The sequence below is a fragment of the Aulonocara stuartgranti genome (genome assembly GCF_965226115.1).
Source record: "Aulonocara stuartgranti genome assembly, chromosome: 14".
Taxonomy (NCBI): domain Eukaryota; kingdom Metazoa; phylum Chordata; class Actinopteri; order Cichliformes; family Cichlidae; genus Aulonocara; species Aulonocara stuartgranti.
Window position 1 is genome coordinate 353844 of NC_138950.1, and position 23657 is coordinate 377500.

The following is a 23657-nucleotide window of genomic DNA, read 5'->3' on the forward strand; positions in this document are numbered from 1 at the left end:
AAAATACTGAGGAGAAACATCACCATTGTTATTATAGTCCATGTATTCCTTAAATTCTTCTTTTACAAACCTTTTGAATTTTACATCCTTTAGTAGACCAATATGAAGCGTCCATGAGTGCAGATGGAGTGTCAGGTACACGCCTGCATGGTCCGAAATATCTCTCAGCCCTATATCACAATTTACAATCCTGTGCTTATCAAAGTGTGACATAAAAAATAGTCCAGTCTTGAATACATATGGTGGGAATGTGAAAACCAACCCTTCTTCTTAAGCATCCTTTTAACATATAGAGCTTCTGATTGTGACACTTTAGTTTTACTGGACGTGTCCAGAAATGGATTCAAGTGAATATTCCAATCTCACCACATATTAATACGCCTGATGTTTCTGTTGCAATTAATTCAAAAAGGGTCCTGATCAGATCTTTATCAGTCCCTGGCCGTCTGTACACATTAAACATGTAACTTCCTTGTGATCTGTGTACCCTTTAGCCAGCATATAACGCCCCTCCTCATCTCTGATTTGTGAGGAAAGCTGGAAATGTACTTTGACAATAAGGCCACTCCTCTAGAATGTTTTTTTTTATATGTGAGGAATAATACAGATTTTAAACCCCATTTTACACAATTTTTTGTGCTCGGTGGCAGAAAGATGTTTCCTGCCAGAAAATGGTAAATGGTCTGTATTTATATAGCGCTTTACACATCCATTCACACGCACATTCATCCAGTCATTCACACACTGGTGATGGCAGCTACATTGCAGCCACAGCCACCCTGGGGCGCACTGACAGAGGCGAGGCTGCGGACATGGCGCCACCGGGCCCTCTGACCACCACCAGTAGGCAACGGGTGAAGTGTCTCGCCCAAGGACACAACGATCGAGACTGGCGGAGCCGGGCTTGAACCAGCAACCTTCTGATTACAAGATGAACTGCCAACTCTTGAGCCACGGTTGCCCCCCCCCCCCAAAAAAAAAGAGTCCCAGAGAGCCCCTCGTAGTGCTGCTTGGTAATCTCGGCTCATCATAGCAGCGCTCTTGGAGAAAGCCAGTAACATCCCATAACTGCGGTCAAACCTGTTACTCTTATTTTACAGAGGAGAACTGCAGTCTTAGGTGCGGGGAAAAAATTAGGTGTTACTATCCATACGCTTGAATCTGGAGCTTTTCCTGGATGTATTTCATCCGGGTCTGCCGCGGCGCCCCGCTCGCTCTTTCCCAGAATGGCGTCCGCTGCTTGGGTACGGGGATGCGTGGTATTGGGTCGTCTGCTCCCTTTTCCATCAACTTCCTCTTCTCCAGGTCTTCGGATGCGTCGTAAATCACGAGCCCGTTTTCATAAAACACACGCAGTCTGGGACAGTGGCGCGGCTGCCACTTCGTACCTCGCTAAGTAAGTTAGCTGGATTAGATTGTTGACGATTTCGCGTGATCCTGGATCGTTCGGTTCCCCGAAGCTCATCCGGGACTTGCTGTCATAGCAACAGAGCCGTAAGCGTAAACCTGCTCGGGAGCAGGCTTACTTTATGTAAACAGGATTAGATCGCGGCCACGCAGGTATGTCCGCTTCATTTATACGAAAGCAACAGCGATATTTTTCCACTGTTTCACCATAAATAAATAACATCAATGTAACTAAAGATAATGCAGCACTTGATCCTTTTATTGATGTCACACAGATACATACAGGTCATTTCCTAAAAAAGGGAAATGTACTATTAACATTCTATTACATGTATGTGATTATTACAGATGTAATTCATATTTCAGAGTAGTAATTGTAAATTACTTTGTGTAATCAAGATGAGAGACCACGGCTATAAAAGCGAAGGTGGATTTGGGAAGTCTGTCGCAGCCATGTCCTGTCCGTTTACGCGAGCAACCCATTGCGGAAGGTGCAAGATTGATAAGGAGAGTCCTCAGAATTCAGCGTATATTGCGGGACAGACAGGATCCTTTAGCTCAGCGCGACAGTGTGCTCATAGAGAGATATCGATTTTCCCGTGAGGGTATTATTCACTTAACCAACTTGTTGACGAGGGGGTGCAGGACCACCACCTGTCTTTTTTTCCTCTGCCCTTTTCTTGGTTGCTGTTATAAACAAACAAACAGATTATTTCAGGGTCTCTGTCCAAGAGACTAAAAGCAATATAAGTGATAAATATTACCATTCTGTAGAATATTCTAATATTTCACTTTTACTTGTTCCCATGTTCTAGTGGGTCCTGTTGTGGCTGTAATGTGAAAGAGGATAAAATATAACAATATAATATAATGTAATATAATATTGGATAATATAGTGTAATATAATAAATCTACCCTACCGCCTACTGGTGTTGGCCAGAGGGGCCGATGGCTTCTGTCAGTCTGCCCCAGGGCAGCTGTGGCTACAACCGTAGCTGCCTCCACCAGTGTGTGAATGTGGGAGTGAATGAATAGTGGCATTGTAAAGCACTTTGGGTGCCTTGAAAAGCGCTATATAAATCCACTCCATTATTATTGTTATTATTAAATTACCTACGAGTTTAATTTGTCAGCAACTTTCTGCCAGCCCTCTCTCCTTGCTTTTGCAGCCTTTGCAGTGTTCCCTTGCGTTTTAATTAAACTCTGAAACTCCTGAAATCCCTCACTCAAGGGTTCTTGCTCTGCTGCCGAAAAATACCGAGCCGAGCGCGCTCCTTCGACATTTTCGCCGACCAATCAGCGGGTTGCCGATCAATGTTTCTACTATCGATGCGTAGCCCCTTTTACGACACCCAGTGATGTCACATTACTGCTTCCAGCTGTACTAATCGTCAACAGCAGGTGTGTTCGGGGAACCGGATTAGCGAGCTCACGGTTAGCGCGATGGTTTGGTCTTGGATGTGTCATTTGATCTTGGATGTAGTAAGCGACGTACGAAGAACGGGCCCCAGGGCCCTGTTTCAGAAAGCCGGTTTAGTGCAAACTCTGAGTAAGTATATCCTGAGTTAACGGAAACTCTGGGTTTCCGGTTTCACAAAGCGAGTTTAGATTGATCCTGAGTGAGTTACTATGACGACACACTCCGTGAAGCTAACCTGCCCCCTAGCAGGTTTACTTCAACTAACCCTGACTGTCGCCGCCTCTTTGTCAGAAACCTGACTGTAGGAAGTGTCGGACATGGCGTGCTCCTTCCTTGAAGAGCCAGTAGATGTTGAAGCCCAAATTCTCCGCAGAGCTCTCCGCCGGGAGAGAGTGATTAGAGCGCGTTCGGACATTTGATCATTTCCTGATGATTTCCTGTGTGAACGTTACCGTTTTTCAGCACAATCTATAATTTATTTGAATAACATCCTCAGGCCTAATATTGCTCATGTGACACATCGCGGACATTCTCTCAGTTCTGTACATATTATTTGTATCGCACTTCGGTTTTTTGCAAACGGGAGCTTTCTGTATAATATTGGTGACGCTGAGCACGTTTCCAAGGCTACCGTCTGTCGGGCAGTCAGGAATGTTACAGTTGCACTGAAACGTCTCCTGTACTCGTCTGTGGTGTTCCCCGGTCATAGACCCACAAGATTTATCAAAGAGGGATGCCACAAAATTGCAGGTATCAGGATGAACAAAACTTAATTTATGATGTGGTGATACTTGGACTACTACGTAAATTTTACATTTATTTTCAGGGTTCCCAGGCGTGATTGGCTGTATAGATGGCACTCACATTCCAATCATTGCTCCTTCAGTAAATGAAGGAGACTATGTGAACAGGAAGTCTTTCCACAGCATTAATGTACAGGTACATAGTTCCCTGTAGCATTTCAAACTAACAAATTATTTCATTATAGTAATGGATGCTAATTTGTGTTCTCTGCACTGTGAAGATCATATGTGATGCTGCCAACATTATCACAAATGTGGAAGCCAACTGCTCAGCCTCTGTGAGTGGTGGTGGTGGAGGACCCCCACCTGTTTTTCAGGCCTCCGCTTTTTTTCTGTTGGCTATAACGGGTCACATTTGAGCATACAGAGTAAGCAAATATGTACTTGTAATGTGCTCAGATAATTTCAATAAGTGCTTACAGAGGGGAAATTAATGTAGCCTCTAACTGCAATTGATTTACATGGGACAAACAGACCAAGCACTATGGCTCATAATACAATTACACCTTACCTGTTTGGACTATATTTTTATATTTCATTTTTACTTGCTGCCAGGAACGTTTGGGGCCTGTTGGGTTGCACCTGCGCTCACATCACGTCACAAAATAAAATGTATGAAATAAAAAATAAAATATAATAAAATAACGTGTTAAATGGGTGGAAATCCCTCGATCAATGTTTAAATTAACACTCACGCATTGACTCTGTCGGCTATGTTTTGCCATGCATGCTCCCTTTCTTTTGCAGCTGAGGCTGTGTTACTTTTTTCCCGCAAAATTTGCATGTTATCGGCATATGCTGCCATCAGAATTTCGGCCTCAAGCGCTGTAAGATACATTGACCGCGCCTTCTTTCCCTCCGTCTCCATGGTGACTCGCTTAATCTGTGCTCCACTAATCAGGGCTTTATGTATCCTCGTGCGCACGCTTAACTTGGGGTTAAAGCAACTCCGCGTTGACTGAACTAATTGTTATCAGCCTTTCTGAAACCGAATATTCCGAGTTGGACAGTTCGGTGTTACTCAACCCTGAGTATCGTTTTTCACTCTGAGTTTTCTAAACCGGCTTCCTGAAATAGGGCCCTGGAAGCCGGTTTAGAAAACTGGCTGAAGCACAGGTGCTTCAGCCTGCCTCCACCTCCACCACAAAGTATTTTTTGTCCAAGTGGTTTGAGAACTCTGTAAAGCCCGTAAGATTTTTCACACAGTGGGACAGACTTGTTGGGAACCAGTTGGACTGACTGAGTGAACCAGCAGCTGTTGGATCAGACATCAGTGGAAACCTTTGTCTGTTCTGTTGTTCACATCTGGCCTCAGTTTGAACATAAACCTGTTGTGACAAAGTGGAGGAGCAGTTGCAATTCTCTCCATTTGTCCCACATGTGTTTACCTTGTTTTTGCACATTGTACACATTCTGTTTCTATGTATTTGCTATGGTTTGCTATTTGTCAAGTAACATTGCTTCACTCACTATCCCGGGTTTGTTTGTGTAAGCGTTTTGTTGCCGGCAAATCAAACATTCTGCAAATTAAGACAAATACTAAGTTATGTTTCGTTATACTTTATTATGTTACAGATTAAGTCATTTGTTCATACTTACTCTGTTTGTCTTTTCAGTCATCATGAGTGTCAGGTGTGGGGAAACGCCCGCCTGGCATTTCCTCATTTTAAAGTCCTGATCATGTCACACATGACATCATCAGGAAAAACCAAGTGGAGGGGTTTCCTTTTGTCTGTGTTAATGTTTAAAGGGATTTGTTGAATGTTTTTCCTTTTGTTAATACTGCCATTTAGTTGTGTAAATGTGCATGTTAGAAGTGTGTAGAGGTTTTGTGTTTTTAGATAATCTGTGTAGAGCTTTAGATCCCTCAGTTGAGTGAGTGGTACTGGCTGGGCAATTGGAGGGAAATTGATGGCCCTATTTAAAGCCAGTCTCTACCAGACGCAGGAGGGAGGAGAGGTGAGCGGTGTTGCCATGCCATGCCATGCCATGCCATGCCATGCCATGCCATGCCATGCCATGCCATGCCATGCCATGCCATGCCATGCCATGCCATGCCATGCCATGCCATGGTGGCTTTTCATCCAATTGGTTCACCCCAACGCGACGCTTCATTTGCTCTAGCAGGACACCTACTGGACGTAAAAATAATAGCTGGCATGAATTTGAAGAGTGTGGCATTTTGCACACAGCCTGTAAATGTCAACAACAAAAGGAGTGTGTAAAACATGTATATTGTAGTGATGCAGTATACTGTGTATATTTATAGTGGCAGTATGGGAAATGATTATTTGGAAATGCTTGAAATGAAAACGATCATTTACTGTGAGGTGAGGTGTGGTTGGGGTGTGGACAGTAGTTGTGCTTTTGTAACGTTGAGGTATGGACAGCTACACACTGAGGCTTTGAGCCTCAGTCCTGCCTGTTCACATTTTATTCTGTAAAAACTAAATTTTCACTGCTTTTATAACCTTTAGTGGGGAGAACATAGCTAGGATTTAATGATTTAACAAATCTTTTGAATCCTTTGTCCTCCACAATGCTAAATGGCTGGGAGTCCTCAATCACCATGGTAACCAGGTCTTCATCTATTGGAGATTGTTCTCCTGAGGAAAGACAATAAAGACAAAGCACAAATATAAATATCACACACGTAACTTATAACAGTTGTATAATATTGTTATATCATTTAGTAACATTACTGCATGCTATATTATCATTGCATTTGATGGCTCACCTGGGCCCTGTTTCAGGAAGCCGGTTTAGAAAACTCAGAGTGAAAAACGATACTCAGGGTTGAGTAACCCCGAACTGTCCAACTCGGAATATTCGGTTTCAGAAAGGCTGATAACAATTAGTTCAATCAACCCGGAGTTGCTTTAACCCCAAGTTAAGCGTGCGCACGAGGATACATAAAGCCCTGATTAGTGGAGCACAGATTAAGCGAGTCACCATGGAGACGGAGGGAAAGAAGGCGCGGTCAATGTATCTTACAGCGCTTGAGGCCGAAATTCTGATGGCAGCATATGCCGATAACATGCAAATTTTGCGGGAAAAAAGTAACACAGCCACAGCTGCAAAAGCATGCATGGCAAAACATAGCCGACAGAGTCAATGCGTGAGTGTTAATTTAAACATTGATCTAGGGATTTCCACCCATTTAACACGTTATTTTATTATATTTTATTTTATTTTGTGATGTGATGTGAGCGCAGGTGCAACCCAACAGGCCCCAAACGTTCCTGGCAGCAAGTAAAAATGAAATATAAAAATATAGTCCAAACAGGTAAGGTGTAATTGTATTATGAGCCATAGTGCTTGGTCTGTTTGTCCCATGTAAATCAATTGCAGTTAGAGGCTACATTAATTTCCACTTATTGAAATTATCTGAGCACATTACAAGTACATATTTGCTTACTCTGTATGCTCAAATGTGACCTGTTATAGCCAACAGAAAAACAGGTGGGGGTCCTCCACCACCACCACTCACAGAGGCTGAGCAGTTGGCTTCCACATTTGTGATAATGTTGGCAGCATCACATATGATCTTCACAGTGCAGAGAACACAAATTAGCATCCATTACTATAATGAAATAATTTGTTAGTTTGAAATGCTACAGGGAACTATGTACCTGCACATTAATGCTGTGGAAAGACTTCCTGTTCACATAGTCTCCTTCATTTACTGAAGGAGCAATGATTGGAATGTGAGTGCCATCTATACAGCCAATCTCGCCTGGGAACCGTGAGAATAAATGTAAAATTTAAGTAGTAGTTCAAGTATCACCACATCATGAATTAAGTTTCGTTCATCCTGATACCTGCAATTTTGTGGCATCCCTCTTTGATAAATCTTGTGGGTCTATGACCGGGGAACACCACAGACGAGTACAGGAGACGTTTCAGTGCAACTGTAACATTCCTGACTGCCCGACAGACGGTAGCCTTGGAAACGTGCTCAGCGTCACCAATATTATACAGAAAGCTCCCGTTTGCAAAAAACCGAAGTGCGATACAAATAATATGTACAGAACTGAGAGGATGTCTGCGATGTGTCACATGAGCAATATTAGGCCTGAGGATGTTATTCAAATAAATTATAGATTGTGCTGAAAAACGGTAACGTTCACACAGGAAATCATCAGGAAATGATAAAGTGTCCAAACGCGCTCTAATCACTCTCTCCCGGTGGAGAGCTCTGCGGAGAATTTGGGCTTCAACATCTACTGGCTCTTCAAGGAAGGAGCACGCCATGTCTGACACTTCCTACAGTCAGGTTTCTGACAAAGAGGCGGAGAAGGTCAGGGTTAGTTGAAGTAAACCTGCTAGGGGGCAGGTTAGCTTCACGGAGTGTGTCGTCATAGTAACTCACTCAGAATTAATCTAAACTCGCTTTGTGAAACCGGAAACCCAGAGTTTCCGTTAACTCAGGGTATACTTACTCAGAGTTTACTCTAAACCGGCTTCCTGAAACAGGGCCCTGGCCTTGCTCCACAATCGGTGTTCCTCTTATTCTCATGCAAAGCTCTGTAGTGCCTAAGCATGGATGAGGTGTTGTTGTTATATCCCAGCTCCCTGGCACATAGCAAACACTTCACCTTGTACAAAAGTCAAGACAGCTCAACATAAATTGTATTGCACCATCAGTATCATGAAAATACATCGTCTGTAGAAATTTACATACTTTGTTGGGAGGAATAAGATCAAAATGTTCCCACACAGGGGAGGACATCCTCCTCTTCTTAGCTGGCTCCATTCTCTCCTGACTTTCTCTCCTCACTCTCATAAACCTCCAAACTGTCTCCAAACTCTCACTAACAACTCTCCATCAAACACCCACATTTTGAATGAAGTCTGAGGGGTTTATATCGCTGTCATAGCTCGCGGCAAAGTTCGAACCACTTCATGAACCAGTCACGTGGTACAGCCGGGCAGCGAGGCTTCGGACGTCATCATTTTCAGCTCCTCCCATAAATGAAGCAAGCCTCGACACACGCTCCGAAGCCTCGATACAGAACGTCCCATCACTATTGAATTGCTCACCTTGGAAACCTAAATGTCTGCATAGTCTGCTTCCCTACCACCTTCCTTGACGTTCGAGTCTGACTACTTCACACCTGTGAATGACTGCCAGGCCCATTATGTAACGCGCTGCTCATGTTATGGCACGATGCTTTATGATGCAACATTGTTTTGTTTCATTGCTGTGTTTATGTGGGAGGCACTCAAAAGCTCTTATTAAAGAACCAAAATCAACATGTTTGCACAACAATGATGACATGATCTGTTTACTGTAACAGCAACATTCAGATATTACTGCTTAGACCTGCATTCAATCTAATGTCCAGCAGGGGGCGACTGCTCTGGTCTGATTGTCTGAAGTCTGTAGGAAATGAAATGATCTGAAGGGTTTGTGGTCTCAGCTGCTGGGTTCACAGCTTATCCAATAACAGTGAAAATGATCATCCAGGACGATAAAAGCCTATTTTTACCGAGCGTGCAGCGTCGCCTGGTCAGCTCGGCCCCTTCACTCTTCCTGCCAGGTCTCAAAAATGTTTGAAACCTGAAAAACAACCTCAAAGACCAATATGTGACATCACAGTGACCATCTCATATGTATAGTCTGTGCATGTATGTACCCACAGGTGTGTGAATCAAACATCATCCAGGAACATGAAGAGAAGCTTACACACGTTGTTTATTTGGTGAATTTTGCTCCTTGACATTTATTCATAGACAAACACAGCAACAGATTTACTGCATGCTCCTTCACAGCATTGCTTTAAATCTCAGGGTGATGCTTCCTCTGTGGTATTAAAGTACTCACTATGCATACTCGCTGTACTATTACTGCAGCAGATCCCTTTATGGCGTCAGTGTGGCAGCAGTGTTCAGAGTCGGTTTGAAGGTGGTTGCAGCTCACTCGGTATCCCATAATCCCCTCACATGAAACCGGGCACGCTTGGCTCTCGGGGCTTCACGGGCTCCCAGTGCCGTTCACGTCCCGTCTCTCCATTGTGTCTCGGATCCAGTTGAGGAAGTTGCCCAGTCGGGTGTAGACACCGTACTTGCCACGGGCGGCACATTTCTCCCCCCAGCTGACGACCCCGGTCAGGAACCAGGTCCCCCTGTAGTTCACCACAAACGGCCCTCCGCTGTCCCCGCTGCAGGCGTCCTTACTGGCCTCCAGGTAACCTGCGCAGTACATGTTGTCTGTGATCACCTGCAGGAAACACAGGAGGGGCCGGGCATCAGGGCAACGTGGGAACGGCTGCGTCTCTATCGCTGACCCTGGTCTGGTTTGATTTGGTCATAGACGGTATCGCTCGAGTGAACAGCACACCTGAGACGGGGCAGATTTACATGTACACCTGTACACAAACAATGCTGACAGCAGATGCTGTGCATCATGTTCAGGTGTCCACAGTCTGCTTAGTGCAGGATTCAAACACGTTACAGAGAGCACACCTGTTCATCCAACAGTTCTTCCTGTAAGGACACATGAACAGGTGTGCTCTTTATCGTCCTCTACGACCCCAACTGTCGTTCAGCAGTGCTGCTCGCCGAAGCAGTTTCCACCCTCGTTTCATTTTGTAGAGATGACACTACTACACTCAGTAATCAGATTACAGTTACTTTTAGAAAAGGTCATTACTTGTATTAAGTATGACGAATGTGCAGCAGTCCCCTGCTAACATGCTAACCTGTGGACCTCCATCCAAAAACTGTCCAGCCCGTCGGTGTTCACCACGAACGTGGCGGTCTATCGACAGCGGGCGTACCAGGTAACCCTCTAAGTAGCCCCCCCCGGATCCTCTGATAAACAGTCTAGTTTATCAGAGGATGCAGCAGCTTTTCTAACGTTTACGTCACCTGTTGCTGTGTTGCTGCTCTTTCTCAAACACTAAGTATAGATCAGCAGTTGCTGCGGGGTTGGGCTCAGACGCTCAGCTGATCACCTGCTCGGTGGTGCTGATGCAGTCTTTGTAGCCGACCACTGGGAGTGTCACCTTCCTCAGGAACCTCGAGGAGCGGCCCAGGTACTCGGTGGCCCCCCAGCCCGTCACCACGCCGTGGTTGTCCTCCTGGGCACACGGACACAGTCGGCATCAGACAGATGGGCTAAGTCAGCTGCAGCACTCATCATTTCCGATGAAATTACCTTCAGCAGGTATTTGGAGAGGTGGGTGTCGGGGAGGCAGGCGGGGACTGCGGTGGGGCCCTTCTGAACAGGCCGGGCGAGATAGAGCAGAGCGAGGTCGCTGTCGAAGGTGAAGGCGTGGAAGTGAGGATGAATGATGACCTTCTGGATCTTTATCTGCTGCTCGCCTGGATCGGGACGCTGCTTGTCGTAGTCACCTGCAGACACACACACACTCAGAAAACCCAGCTCACACACACATTCCTGCGCTCAGACTGAAGGGACAGCATCGATGAACCGAGATGCCGCAATCGCTGCTGCAGCCAGCAGAGGGCACATACCTGAGTGTAGTGGTTTTACAGACGTGCAGAAGCCTACACAGATGTGTGAACAGTGTCTGATTAGCATTCAAAGTATGCGCGTTTACATGAGCACCCCTGCTGCTCTGCCGCTCACAGTGGGTGAGGTCCACTGTAAACCACCGGCCTCACCTATCGTAATGTGGTCTGCAGACTCTTCAAAGCAGTGAGCGGCAGAAACGACCCATCGGTCAGATACCAGAGTCCCTCCGCAGAAACCGAAGCCGTCAGACCTGTGGATCAGAACCTGAACAGAAACGCTCAGAGTCAGCACGTTCACACAGCTCAGAACAAGGTTCTGCTTCGTTATTCCACTGATCCCTCCAAACCTGCCAGGGGCTCCCTCCTCTCCTCTCCAGGGATCCACCCACAACACGAGGCTGCATCTCGCTACCTCCTGCCCCTCCACTGTCCGTCAGGTTCCCTCCTCTCCCTGTTGCGTTCGCTGTCCACACCTCTGTTGAATTAAGTTCAGGTAGCCAGCTGTCTGTTGCATTGTAATCCCACGTGGCATCGTCTGTCTCCAAGGAACTCAGCAGAGAGCGACCTCGATCCAAAGCCTCCATCTGCTGACGGCCGCAGGGGAACGCCACTGAGCAGGAACGGGAAAGAAAGATCACGAAATCAGCTCAGATTAGCCGTGAGACCAACAAAGACACAGACATGAATATATGAATAATGATTAACACCAGTGCATCATGGGAATTCCCCAGCATAACTAAGGGAGGATTCAGGGTCACCTGGTCCAGCCCTAACTATATGCTTTAGCAAAAAGGAAAGTTTGAAGCCTGATCTTGAAAGTAGAGATAGTGTCTGTCTCCTGAATCCAAACTGGAAGCTGGTTCCACAGAAGAGGGGCCTGAAAACTGAAGGCTCTGCCTCCCATTCTACTTTTAAATACTCTAGGAACAACAAGTAGGCCTGCAGAGCGAGAGCGAAGTGCTCTAATAGGGTGATATGGTACTACAAGGTCATTAAGATCAGATGGGGCCTGATTATTTAAGTATGTGAGGAGCAGGATTTTGAATCCTGGATTTAACAGGAAGCCAAAACAGGAGAAATCTGCTCTCTCTTTCTAGTCCCTGTCAGGACTCTTGCTGCATTTTGGATCAGCTGAAGGCTTTTCAGGGAGTTTTTAGGACTTCCTGATAATAATGAATTACAGTCGTCCAGCCTGGAAGTAATAAATCCCGTCTGCACTTACTGTAGTATTATGTGCAGTAATACTAATACAATGTGGGTCCTGGGAGTGTTACCGGTCTTGGAGCAGCTCTGTCTGTCACTCTCTAGGAAGTATCCGTCAGCACAGCCACACTGAACTCCAGCGCCACCTGCCAGGTCTCTGCAGTACTGCATACAGCCACCATTTCTATAGTGGCACTCCAACACCACTACCCAAGGCAATTTTCATAAATATTTCATTTGTCAGGTGTCATTTGCTCGATTTAAAGGTGGTGTACCTGAGTTTCAGGTGTTTGTTACCTGTGTTGCAGATCTTGCCCTGATACTGGGGAGGACAAAGACACGTGAAGTCTCCTCGGTCCAGGGTGCACATGCCTCCGTTCAGACAGGGGTTGGTCCCACAGGGGTTCAGATCTAAGACACACAGGTGAGGAACTCAGCTGAGTCATTGGTAGAAGACACCTGATAAGATTTCAGACTGTAGTCAGACTAAAGCACATCCAGCTGAGCTGCCACAAACTGAGTGACTGGGTTGTTCGTACTCACTTGTGTATCTGTACCAAAACTCCATCTGTGGGACAAGGACTCAGAGTTAGTGACTGCAGCTGTGGTTATGTTGAACGACTGTGTAAGAGTCTGCAGACACGACAACGCTCTGCATCCTGTGTGTGCGCAGCTAAGCTGATCTCCTGCTCTGTAATCGTCCTGATTCGTGTCCGGGATGAACGAGGGTGATGTTTTCTGATGACTTCCATCATTTCAGCTGCTTCCTCTACACACACTCTGCTAGCTACACACCCTTGACTAGAACTACGTCGAAATCCTTATTTAAGCATTTAGCTCCACCCGCTGAGGGTCAGGTTTTGGGCCCAGCATCATCAATCAGGACGAAGCGGTCCTCTCTGGGTTAGCACGGGTCTGTGGTGCTGACTTTGCTTTAATATATGTTTAAATAAAGTAACACGGTGGTAATCTCCTGCTGCGTGGGCGGCGGTGGGCTTCGTACCGTCTTCTCCTGGGTCTGGAAGATCTCTGTGGCCTCCTCCAGTGAGCAGCGCTCCTCGTAACACTCCCGCTCCAGGTTCCCGGGCAGCATCTCCTCCAGGAAATGCGAGTTGGCTCGTCGCCTCCTGGAGGAGGAGCGCAGGATCTGGCCGGCCGCCGACCGATCCAAGAACACTGAGGGGTGGACAGAAAAACGGAAACACTCAGACTGTGCCGCAGAGGCGGAAAACACGAGCGTGGGTGTGTCTCACCTGAACACTGGATGAGCGCAGAGCAGACGAGCAGAGCGCCAACGCTCAGAGTCACGGCTGTGGACGGCAGCATGTCTGTCCGACGGCTGCGGGCAAAATGGAGGATGGAGGAGCAGCTGACGGATTGATGGTTAACCACAGCTCAAATATTGACACGCAGATGTCACATCAGCCGCAGAGACGACAACACGTCTGAACTCTGTTCTGCTGGAGTATTTTCATTGCTGACCTGTAAAGGTGAAAAGGTCAAAGGTCACAGCACCTTTTGATGATCCTGTAGGAAGCAGCTGTTCATGAAAATATTCCAAAGGCTTAAGAGGAACGGAGCCAACTCTGGAATAACCTTCAGAGCACCGACAGCGACACGTGCAGGGCCTGCTGAACAGAGTACACGCGGTACTGCAGTATCTGTACTGCAGTACAGATACTTAGAAGTAAACGTGGAGGTAAATGGACTGTGTGGAAATGAAACAACCTTGCCTTTGATTCAAAACAATGGCGATGAGCAAGCTAGCACACAGCTAAGGAGCACAGATGACATGACCAAGAAAGTAGACTCTGTGCATTATTATAAATCCTCAAGTGATAATCCCCCCTTAGACTGTCTTGGTGCAAAACCAAGACATAAATCATGTCTCCTGGAAGGGGGAGGACGTATCACAGGCAGGGCACAGCGAGCTGAAATCTCTGAAACCGACTGGCCTTCACTTCCTACGAGACAGAGAAGCTCTTCTACCCCTGTATACGAGAGGAAACAGGACTGGACAACCGTGAATAGGAAGGTTAACAACAAACCTCCAAAACAACTGAATGTGAAACTGCAGAACAGATTTGCTCCACTATCAAAGGACCCTGGATCTATATCGGACAACCATCCATCTAAAAGCAGCGAAATAAGGTCTGAAAATCTGTTGAAAAGTGAAAGGCCACAGGGAAAGCTAAAGGCTAGGCCTGAAACTCTGATTGTGGGTGACTCTGCCGTAAAGGATGTACAAAGGATGTGCGGTAAGAACACTAAAGTCCTCTGCTTTCCTAACGATATGGTCAACAACCTGAAGGAGAGAATTCTTCAAATTGCAGATGAATATCCAACTGTGACAAACATTGTTCTGCATACAGGGTCAAACGATGTGTCCAAACAACAGTCGGAGGTTCTGAAACGGGACTTTACTGGATTATTAAATACTGTAAACTCTCTGAATGCAGCTGTATTCATCAGTGGACCTGTACCGCCGGTCAGAGGAGGAGACGAGAGATTCAGCAGGTTGTTTACACTGAATAAATGGCTTATATCAGCATGTGCTGACCACTCAGTGCATTTTATCGACAACTTTAATATTTTTTGGGAACGCAGGCATCTGTTCAAAGCAAATGGATTTAATTTTAACAAGTCAGGGGTGAAACTGTTCACCTCCAACTTGTTTTATTCCATACGTCATCCATCTGTGCTTGGTGCCAAGGCTGAGATAAACGAGGAGTTATCTCATAAAGAGGAACAAACAGTACTCCAAGAACAGACAAAGCCCAGCAGAAACCTTGAGGAGGAGCTCCATTTGCCCCCACCCGGGAAGAGCCTCAGAAAGGAGAGACATCTAAGGCAAGAAGAGGGGTCCCTATTTGCCTCCAACTCTCTCAACAACACCAACGACCAGGACCAGGGACCACGACCTTCCCCAGTCCCCCAAACCCCTGACAGGCCATCACCCTCCTCCCCCTCCCTTTCTCCCTCCTCCCCACACCTGAAATTCACTGAGGAGATGATGGAGCGGGTCAATGCTGGGCTCAGATCTACCCCCCGTCCCAATCCCTTTTTGTCCCCCATAAACCCCCCACCAGAGCGGCCAAAGGTTCGCCATCGAGCCCCACCCTCAACAGAGCAATCGAAGTCACATTGCCCAGCCTCGCCCCCCTTAGTTCCTCTTCATGCCCTGTCTCCGCAGTCTGATGCGTGATGTGTGGAGGGTCCGGGCTGTGAGGATTATGGCAGTGATGACTTTTCCCAGGAGAAGCTGGGACCCTGTTTACTAGAAGGTTTTAAAATCTCTGTACTTTTAGGTGACAGAAGGAGACATGTGGCCTGGTCAAAACACAGAGAGCTGCACTCTAAAAGATCTTTAAACATAGTAAACATACCTTGTGTGCCACAGACTGCTCCCAAACACGAGGGGACAAGTAATACCTCTAAAACACTTAAGTTGGCTTTATTAAACATTAGATCTCTAGCTGGGAAAACATTTTTAATTAATGATTTAATCACTGAGCACAGCCTTGATTTTATGTTTTTAACTGAAACTTGGTTGGACCAAAGTAACAGTGGAGCTGTTCTCATCGAGACGACCCCTCCTAACTACAGTTTTATCAGTGAGGTCAGGGCGAGCAGGAGAGGAGGAGGGGTTGCTGTCTTATTTAATGAATCATTTCAATGTAAGCAGCTATCTCCTGGAAGTTTTCAGTCTTTTGAATATGTGGCTTTACAGCTGAAGGCCCCATCCAAAGTTGTGTTTCTTAATGTTTACAGGCCTCCCAAATACTGCACAGACTTTTTTAATGACCTCAGTGAACTGCTGTCTGTGATCTGTGTTGATTTTGACTGTGTAATTATTGCTGGGGATTTTAACATCCATGTGGACAACCCTCAGGACAAAGGGACTAAAGACCTGAGTAACACTCTGGGCAACTTTGGGCTGACTCAGCATGTAACAGAGGCCACACATAATAGAGGACACACTCTTGACCTACTGATCTCCAAAGGCCTGAGCATTTCAAAGGTTACTGTGTCTGATGTGGGCCTGTGTGATCATTACTGTGTTTTCTTTGAAAGTAAAATCTCAGCCCACACAAATATATCAACAACAGTGATCACAAAACGGTGTATAACTGAACACAGTAGTGCAATTTTTAACCAGGTCTTCCCATTAACACCTCACCTGTCCAGAGGGTCAGTCAATGAGCTCGTCAATAGCTTCAATGCTAACATGTTAAATGTCATGGACACTATTGCTCCCATTAAGGTGAAGGTTATCTCTGGAAGGAAAAAGTCTCCATGGAGAAACTCCACACTGGTGAAAAATGAAAAAAGAGAGTGTAGGAAAGCTGAGCGCAGATGGAGAAAAACAAACCTCCAGGTTCACTATGACATTTATAAAGAGAAACTTCACAATTATAATTTACAACTGAGGAATGCAAGGAGGTCCTACTTCTCTGACATCATCACTAAAAACAGCCATAATGCTCGGGTCTTATTTTCTACAGTTGACAGGCTAACAAACCCTCCTGTGTCAGTGGCAGCTGAACTTCATTCAACCATGGCCTGCAATGACTTTGCCAAATTCTTCACTGAAAAAATCCAAAAAATTAGACAAGCAATTGGTACATCAACAGCAGATCCAGGATATGTACTGTGTCCACCAAAAAACTGTTTAAACACCATGAAACAGTTTCAACCTATTAACAGCAAAGACCTGGAGGACATCTTAGGTCAACTGAACTCCTCCTCCTGCTGTTTAGATGTCCTGCCAACAAGTTTTTTCAAAAAGGTCTCAAAGACTTTAGAGTCAGACCTGTTACAGATCGTCAACTTTTCTTTATTATCAGGTGTGTTTCCAGAACCACTAAAAACTGCTGTAATCAAACCTATACTGAAAAAGGACAATCTTGACAAGACACAAATGAACAACTACAGGCCGATCTCAAATCTCCCGTTTTTAAGTAAGATCATTGAAAAAGCAGTTTCTCAACAGCTCAGTTACTTCTTAAAACAGAATAATTGCTACGATGCCTTCCAGTCAGGTTTTAGACAGAACCACAGCACTGAAACCGCTCTGACCAAAGTGTTTAATGACATATGTCTGAATACAGACAGTGGAAAAATGTCAGTCCTAGTTTTACTGGATCTCAGTGCAGCATTTGATACAGTTGACCACAACATATTACTCAACCGACTGGAGAACTGGACAGGTCTTTCAGGAACTGTACTAAACTGGTTCAAAACATACGTAGAAAACAGGAAATACTTTGTATCAATAGGTAACTTCACATCTGAGCAGACAAGTATCACATGTGGAGTTCCCCAAGGTTCCATCTTGGGACCCCTTCTGTTTAACATCTACATGCTCCCACTGGCACAGATTATAAACAACAACAAAATAAACTACCACAGCTATGCAGATGACACACAAATATATATCACAATGTCACCAGGAGACCGAGGCCCTGTACAGGCTCTTGGTAAATGCATTGAGGAAATCAATGACTGGTTGTGCCACAATTTTCTCCAGCTAAACAAAAACAAACTGAGGTAATAGTCTTTGGCGCCAAAGAAAAACGATTACAGGTCACCAGAGAACTTCAATCTATACATCTAAAAACCACAAACCAGGCGAGAAATTTGGGTGTAGTGATGGATGCAGACCTACACTTAGAAAAACACATTAAGACAATAACAAAGTCAGCTTACTATCACCTCAAGAATATTTCAAGGATAAAAGATCTGATGTCTCAACAGGACCTGGAAAAACTAGTCCATGCATTCATCTTTAGTAGGCTTGATTACTGTAACAGCATCTTTACAGGTCTACCTAAAAAATCAGTCAGACAACTACAGCTCATTCAGAACTCTGCTGCTCGAGTCCTCACTAAGACCAAAAAAGTGGACCACATCAGTCCAGCTCTGAGGTCCTTACACTGGCTGCCTGTCCGTCAGAGGATAGACTTTAAAGTTCTGATGCTGGTCTATAAAGCTCTGAATGGTTTAGGACCAAAATACATCAATGACCTCCTGACCCAGTATGAACCTTCCAGATCCCTCAGGTCATCTGGATCCGGTCTTTTATCAGTTCCCAGAGTCAGAACCAGACACGGAGAAGCTGCATTCAGCTTTTATGCTCCTTATATCTGGAACAAACTCCCAGAAAGCCTCAGATCAGCTGAAACACTCAGTTTATTTAAATCCAGGTTGAAGACTCACCTGTTCTCAGCTGCATTTGAATAAAGCACCAAATCCACACTTTAAGCTTAAATTTCAAAACTTACATTTAACTAGAGATGGCACGATACCACTTTTTTATGTCCGATACCGATACCGATATCATAAATTTGGATATCTGCCGATACCGATATGAATCCGATATGGTGTTTTTTAATCAACAAAACTGTTTTTTAAATATCTTGCTGCATTTTGTATAAGTTCATACTCAAGTTTAAAACAACAACTACACTAAAGCTATTCTGTTATACCTGTATGCAAAAAAAAATATTTCATAGTACAGCAATACTGATCAATCTAATAAACTTAAACCTACACCATCCTCCCTATTCTGGTATTTTAAAGAGTACTTAGCATAAATATTAAGCAACCTAACTAATAGGGTTCCAACTCCCAGCAACAACAAAAATAAATAAATAAAAAATAGGGAACCACCCCTCACGCTCCACCTCATGATGCTTAATCGCCGTAATCAACCTTAATTTGATGCAGTGTGAAAAAAAAATGCACAGAAATCAATTATTTTTCAAGAAATATTAAATAGATTCAACATCTTTCTTCAACAAAATTGCAGACTGCACAGATGGTACCTTCCCAAAGGAAAAAGTAGTATAGCTTACTAGGGTATATATATTAGACTTAATAGTTACTATATACAGTAATTGACTTCTATTCATTTTGCATCAAATTAAAACTTTGGCTGTCAGATAATTATTTATTAAAAGCTAGACATTTTAAATGAGAATAAGAAAGAAAAGTATGTCTTTGTGCCCCCTTTTCCCTGTTAATGCCCTATCGGCCCCCCTGGCTAAACTTTGCTAGATCCGCCCCTGCACAGTTACCAGCGTCAGCTGTAGAAAAAGATCCTGGTGTAGAAAGTAATATTAAATAAATTCTAACAACAGCTGATCAAGCTTAAACGTGCTGCTGTTGTTCAGCCGCTGGTTTCCTCTTTCTGGTGCAAAGTGGGCCAAAAGCAAACTAGAGAGACGGACTCGCGACAGAAAAGCCGATCAGCTGATCGTTAAGCAGTTTCATGATTGAAGTAGCAGCAAGAAGAGGCAGTCGCTCCATATATCGTTTGTTAAGCTTAACGCAGGAATGCTTTACAAACATTCAGAGATGGACTTACACACTTGCTTTACTTCTCTCGGGATAACTTTGTCGGAGATGAAATGCCGGGTTGCTAGCGAAGCTCCAAATGCTATCCAGACCACCGACAGGTCCCGCATGCCACAGCCGCTCTATCACGTGATGTATACTGCTCCGACGTGCTAACCTGAGGTGAGTTACGGTGTGTTGCAAGTTTTGTGAGGTGCTTTCGTGATATTTAATGGATCGGATTACATTTTTTATTTTTCTCCGATATCCGATCCAGTAATTTAGGTCAGTATCGGACCGATACCGATACGTAATATCGGATCGGTCCATCTCTACATTTAACTACTGATTTTATCTGTTTTGATTTTATATACTGTTGTTTGTTTGTTTGTTTGTTAATTAGTTAGTTTATTTGCTTGTTTTAATCAATTTTAAATCATGCTTTTTATTTGTTCTTGTTTCTAATGTCTCTGTAAAGCACTTTGAATCACCTTGTTGTTGAATTGTGCTGTACAAATAAACTTGCCTTGCCTTGCCTTACAGATACTGCAGGGTTGCTGTGATGTAGACTGGCCTGACGACTGCTCAGTGTTAAGTCTGATTGTTGAATGTTGTCATTGTGGTTCTTAAATTTGTAAAGTCTGAGTTCAATCTACAGGATCAAGACATTCCTTTGTCTCTGACCACCAGACACTGTGTGCTGGGGGAGGTTTTATCGCAGATACATCCTGTCTGACAGATCTGTTCTTCTGTTGTTGCTTCCTGCTTTTATGACCCTTTTGGTCAGCAGGAGGTCACACACACACACACACACACACACACACACGCACGCACACACACACAGTGCCTTGTCTTAGAACCATTGGGGGGTTTTACGGAGGGAGGTGCTTGTGCTGTGTGTTGCAACTGTGTTTGTCAATAAAAAGGCTACGAGGAAGCTGCTCTTTGAAGGATTTGCAGTCAGGTGAGCAGCGTGAGCTCCAAGAGCTGGTTCTGACCCAAAACTTCCCTCATGAGCGAGTTGGTTGTTCTGTCTTGTGTTCTTCATGATGAATAAGTCTCTGTGGAAACACAGACCAACCCTCGGCCTGCACCTCCAGTGAAAGCCTATTGGTCCAGCAGAGGGAAACCAGACCCCTGAGCGACTGATTGGACACACCTGCACGCAGGCTGAGGGGGCAGCTGCAAGCAGAGGGTGCCATTTGGCCCTCATGGCTTCATTTTCATTCCCATTGTTAAACCTGAAAGCTGTTTGAGGGTGCCTCGCCCCCCCGCTGTGTTTGTTTAGGGTTTAATTTGACTTTGTGGTGGTTTCCTTCAGTAGTTGGTGTCTGCCTGCTTTATAAGAGGAGCTGTTTTGTACTGGCTGGTTGTTTCTGACTGTGATCGGTGTTTGTGTCTTCATGTCCTTTCACCTACTGGGCCCTATTTCAGGAAGCCGGTTTAGTGCAAACTCTGAGTAAGTATACCCTGAGTTAACGGAAACTCTGGGTTTCCGGTTTCACAAAGCGAGTTTAGATTAATTCTGAGTGAGTTACTATGACGACACACTCCGTGAAGCTAACCTGCCCCCTAGCAGGTTTACTTCAACTAACCCTGACGTTCTCCGCCTCTTTGTCAGAAACCTGACTGTAGGAAGTGTCAGACATGGCGTGCTCCTTCCTTGAAGAGCCAGTAGATGTTGAAGCCCAAATTCTCCGCAGAGCTCTCCACCGGGAGAGAGTGATTAGAGCGCGTTTGGACACTTTATCATTTCCTGATGATTTCCTGTGTGAACGTTACCGTTTTTCAGCACAATCTATAATTTATTTGAATAACATCCTCAGGCCTAATATTGCTCATGTGACACATCGCGGACATCCTCTCAGTTCTGTACATATTATTTGTATCGCACTTCGGTTTTTTGCAAACGGGAGCTTTCTGTATAATATTGGTGACGCTGAGCACGTTTCCAAGGCTACCGTCTGTCGGGCAGTCAGGAATGTTACAGTTGCACTGAAACGTCTCCTGTACTCGTCTGTGGTGTTCCCCGGTCACAGACCCACAAGATTTATCAAAGAGGGATGCCACAAAATTGCAGGTATCAGGATGACCAAAACTTAATTCATGATGTGGTGATACTTGAACTACTACTTAAATTTTACATTTATTCTCAGGGTTCCCAGGCGTGATTGGCTGTACAGATGGCACTCACATTCCAATCATTGCTCCTTCAGTAAATGAAGGAGACTATGTGAACAGGAAGTCTTTCCACAGCATTAATGTGCAGGTACATAGTTCCCTGTAGCATTTCAAACTAACAAATTATTTCATTATAGTAATGGATGCTAATTTGTGTTCTCTGCACTGTGAAGATCATATGTGATGCTGCCAACATTATCACAAATGTGGAAGCCAAGTGGCCAGGCTCTGTGAGTGGTGGTGGTGGAGGACCCCCACCTGTTTTTCTGTTGGCTATAACGGGCCACATTTGAGCATACAGAGTAAGCAAATATGTACTTGTAATGTGCTCAGATAATTTCAATAAGTGGAAATTAATGTAGCCTCTAACTGCAATTGATTTACATGGGACAAACAGACCAAGCACTATGGCTCATAATACAATTACACCTTACCTGTTTGGACTATATTTTTATATTTCATTTTTACTTGCTGCCAGGAACGTTTGGGGCCTGTTGGGTTGCACCTGCGCTCACATCACATCACAAAATAAAATGTATGAAATAAAAAATAAAAAATATAATAAAATAACGTGTTAAATGGGTGGAAATCCCTCGATCAATGTTTAAATTAACACTCACGCATTGACTCTGTCGGCTATGTTTTGCCATGCATGCTCCCTTTCTTTTGCAGCTGAGGCTGTGTTACTTTTTTTCCGCAAAATTTGCATGTTATCGGCATATGCTGCCATCAGAATTTCGGCCTCAAGCGCTGTAAGATACATTGACCGCGCCTTCTTTCCCTCCGTCTCCATGGTGACTCGCTTAATCTGTGCTCCACTAATCAGGGCTTTATGTATCCTCGTGCGCGCGCTTCACTTGGGGTTAAAGCAACTCCGGGTTGACTGAACTAATTGTTATCAGCCTTTCTGAAACCGAATATTCCGAGTTGGACAGTTCGGGGTTACTCAACCCTGAGTATCGTTTTTCACTCTGAGTTTTCTAAACCGGCTTCCTGAAATAGGGCCCAGGTCCTGAAGAGTCATCAGTCTGTAACAGCTTCTTCCGGTCTTCAGTCGTCCATCAGCAGTGGACAGACTGGGATGATGATTTATCTAAATCAACGTGAATTCAATTCATTTTTCAGCAACAAATCACAACAACAGACTGAAGGCTCTGCCTCCCATTCTACTTTTAAATACTCTAGGAACAACAAGTAGGCCTGCAGAGCGAGAGCGAAGTGCTCTAATAGGGTGATATGGTACTACAAGGTCATTAAGATAAGATGGGGCCTGATTATTTAAGACCTTGTATGTGAGGAGCAGGATTTTGAATTCTGGATTTAACAGGAAGCCAAAACAGGAGAAATCTGCTCTCTCTTTCTAGTCCCTGTCAGGACTCTTGCTGCAGCATTTTGGATCAGCTGAAGGCTTTTCAGCGAGTTTTTTGGACATCCTGATAATAATGAATTACAGTCGTCCAGCCTGGAAGTAATAAATGCATGAACTAGTTTTTCAGCGTCACTCTGAGACAGGATATTTCTAACTTTAGAGATGTTGCACAAATGGAAGAAAGCAGTCTTACATATTTGTTTAATATGTGCGTTGAAGGACATGTCCTGGTCAAACATGACTCCAAGGTTCCTCACAGTGTTACTGGAGGCCAAGGTAATGCCATCCAGAGTAAGAATCTGATTAGATACCATATTTCTAAGCTTTTCAGGGCCGAGTACAATAACCTCAGTTTGATCTGAATTAAGAAGCAGAAAGTTAGCGGCCATCCAGGTCTTTATGTCTTTAAGACATTCCTGCAGTTTAACTCTGTAGATTTTTTCTGGACATGCGC

The 23657-nt window shown here is 44.7% G+C and overlaps 1 protein-coding gene across 2 annotated transcripts; it reads right to left on the reverse strand.

Moving 5' to 3' along the window:
• Positions 1-9386: 9386 nt before the first annotated feature.
• Positions 9387-13647, reverse strand: LOC309687405 (coagulation factor IX). Of its 2 annotated transcripts, none has more exons than XM_082502371.1 (10): positions 13569-13647; positions 13319-13491; positions 12859-12883; positions 12613-12726; positions 12387-12521; positions 11460-11722; positions 11263-11377; positions 10793-10989; positions 10590-10715; positions 9387-9853 (listed from the first exon to the last, which is right to left on the reverse strand). In XM_082502371.1, the coding sequence occupies exons 1-10, from the start codon at positions 13639-13641 to the stop codon at positions 9608-9610; spliced, it is 1467 nt and encodes a 488-aa protein (XP_082358497.1). In that variant the 5' UTR covers positions 13642-13647; the 3' UTR covers positions 9387-9607. The 2 variants fall into 2 exon arrangements, with proteins under 2 accessions (XP_082358497.1, XP_082358498.1); XM_082502372.1 differs by having other exon boundaries at positions 9680-9825.
• Between the last annotated feature and the right edge of the window lie 10010 nt (positions 13648-23657).

Coding starts and splice junctions, on each gene's coding strand:
- LOC309687405 (XM_082502371.1), bottom strand. CDS start 13,641: ATGCTGCCGTCCACAGCCGTGACTCTGAGCGTTGGCGCTCTGCTCGTC. Junction 12,727..12,858: donor GTTTTGGTACAGATACACAA/GTGAGTACGAAC, acceptor TGTGTGTCTTAG/ATCTGAACCCCTGTGGGACC. Junction 9,854..10,589: donor GCATCAGCACCACCGAGCAG/GTGATCAGCTGA, acceptor TGTTTCCTGCAG/GTGATCACAGACAACATGTA.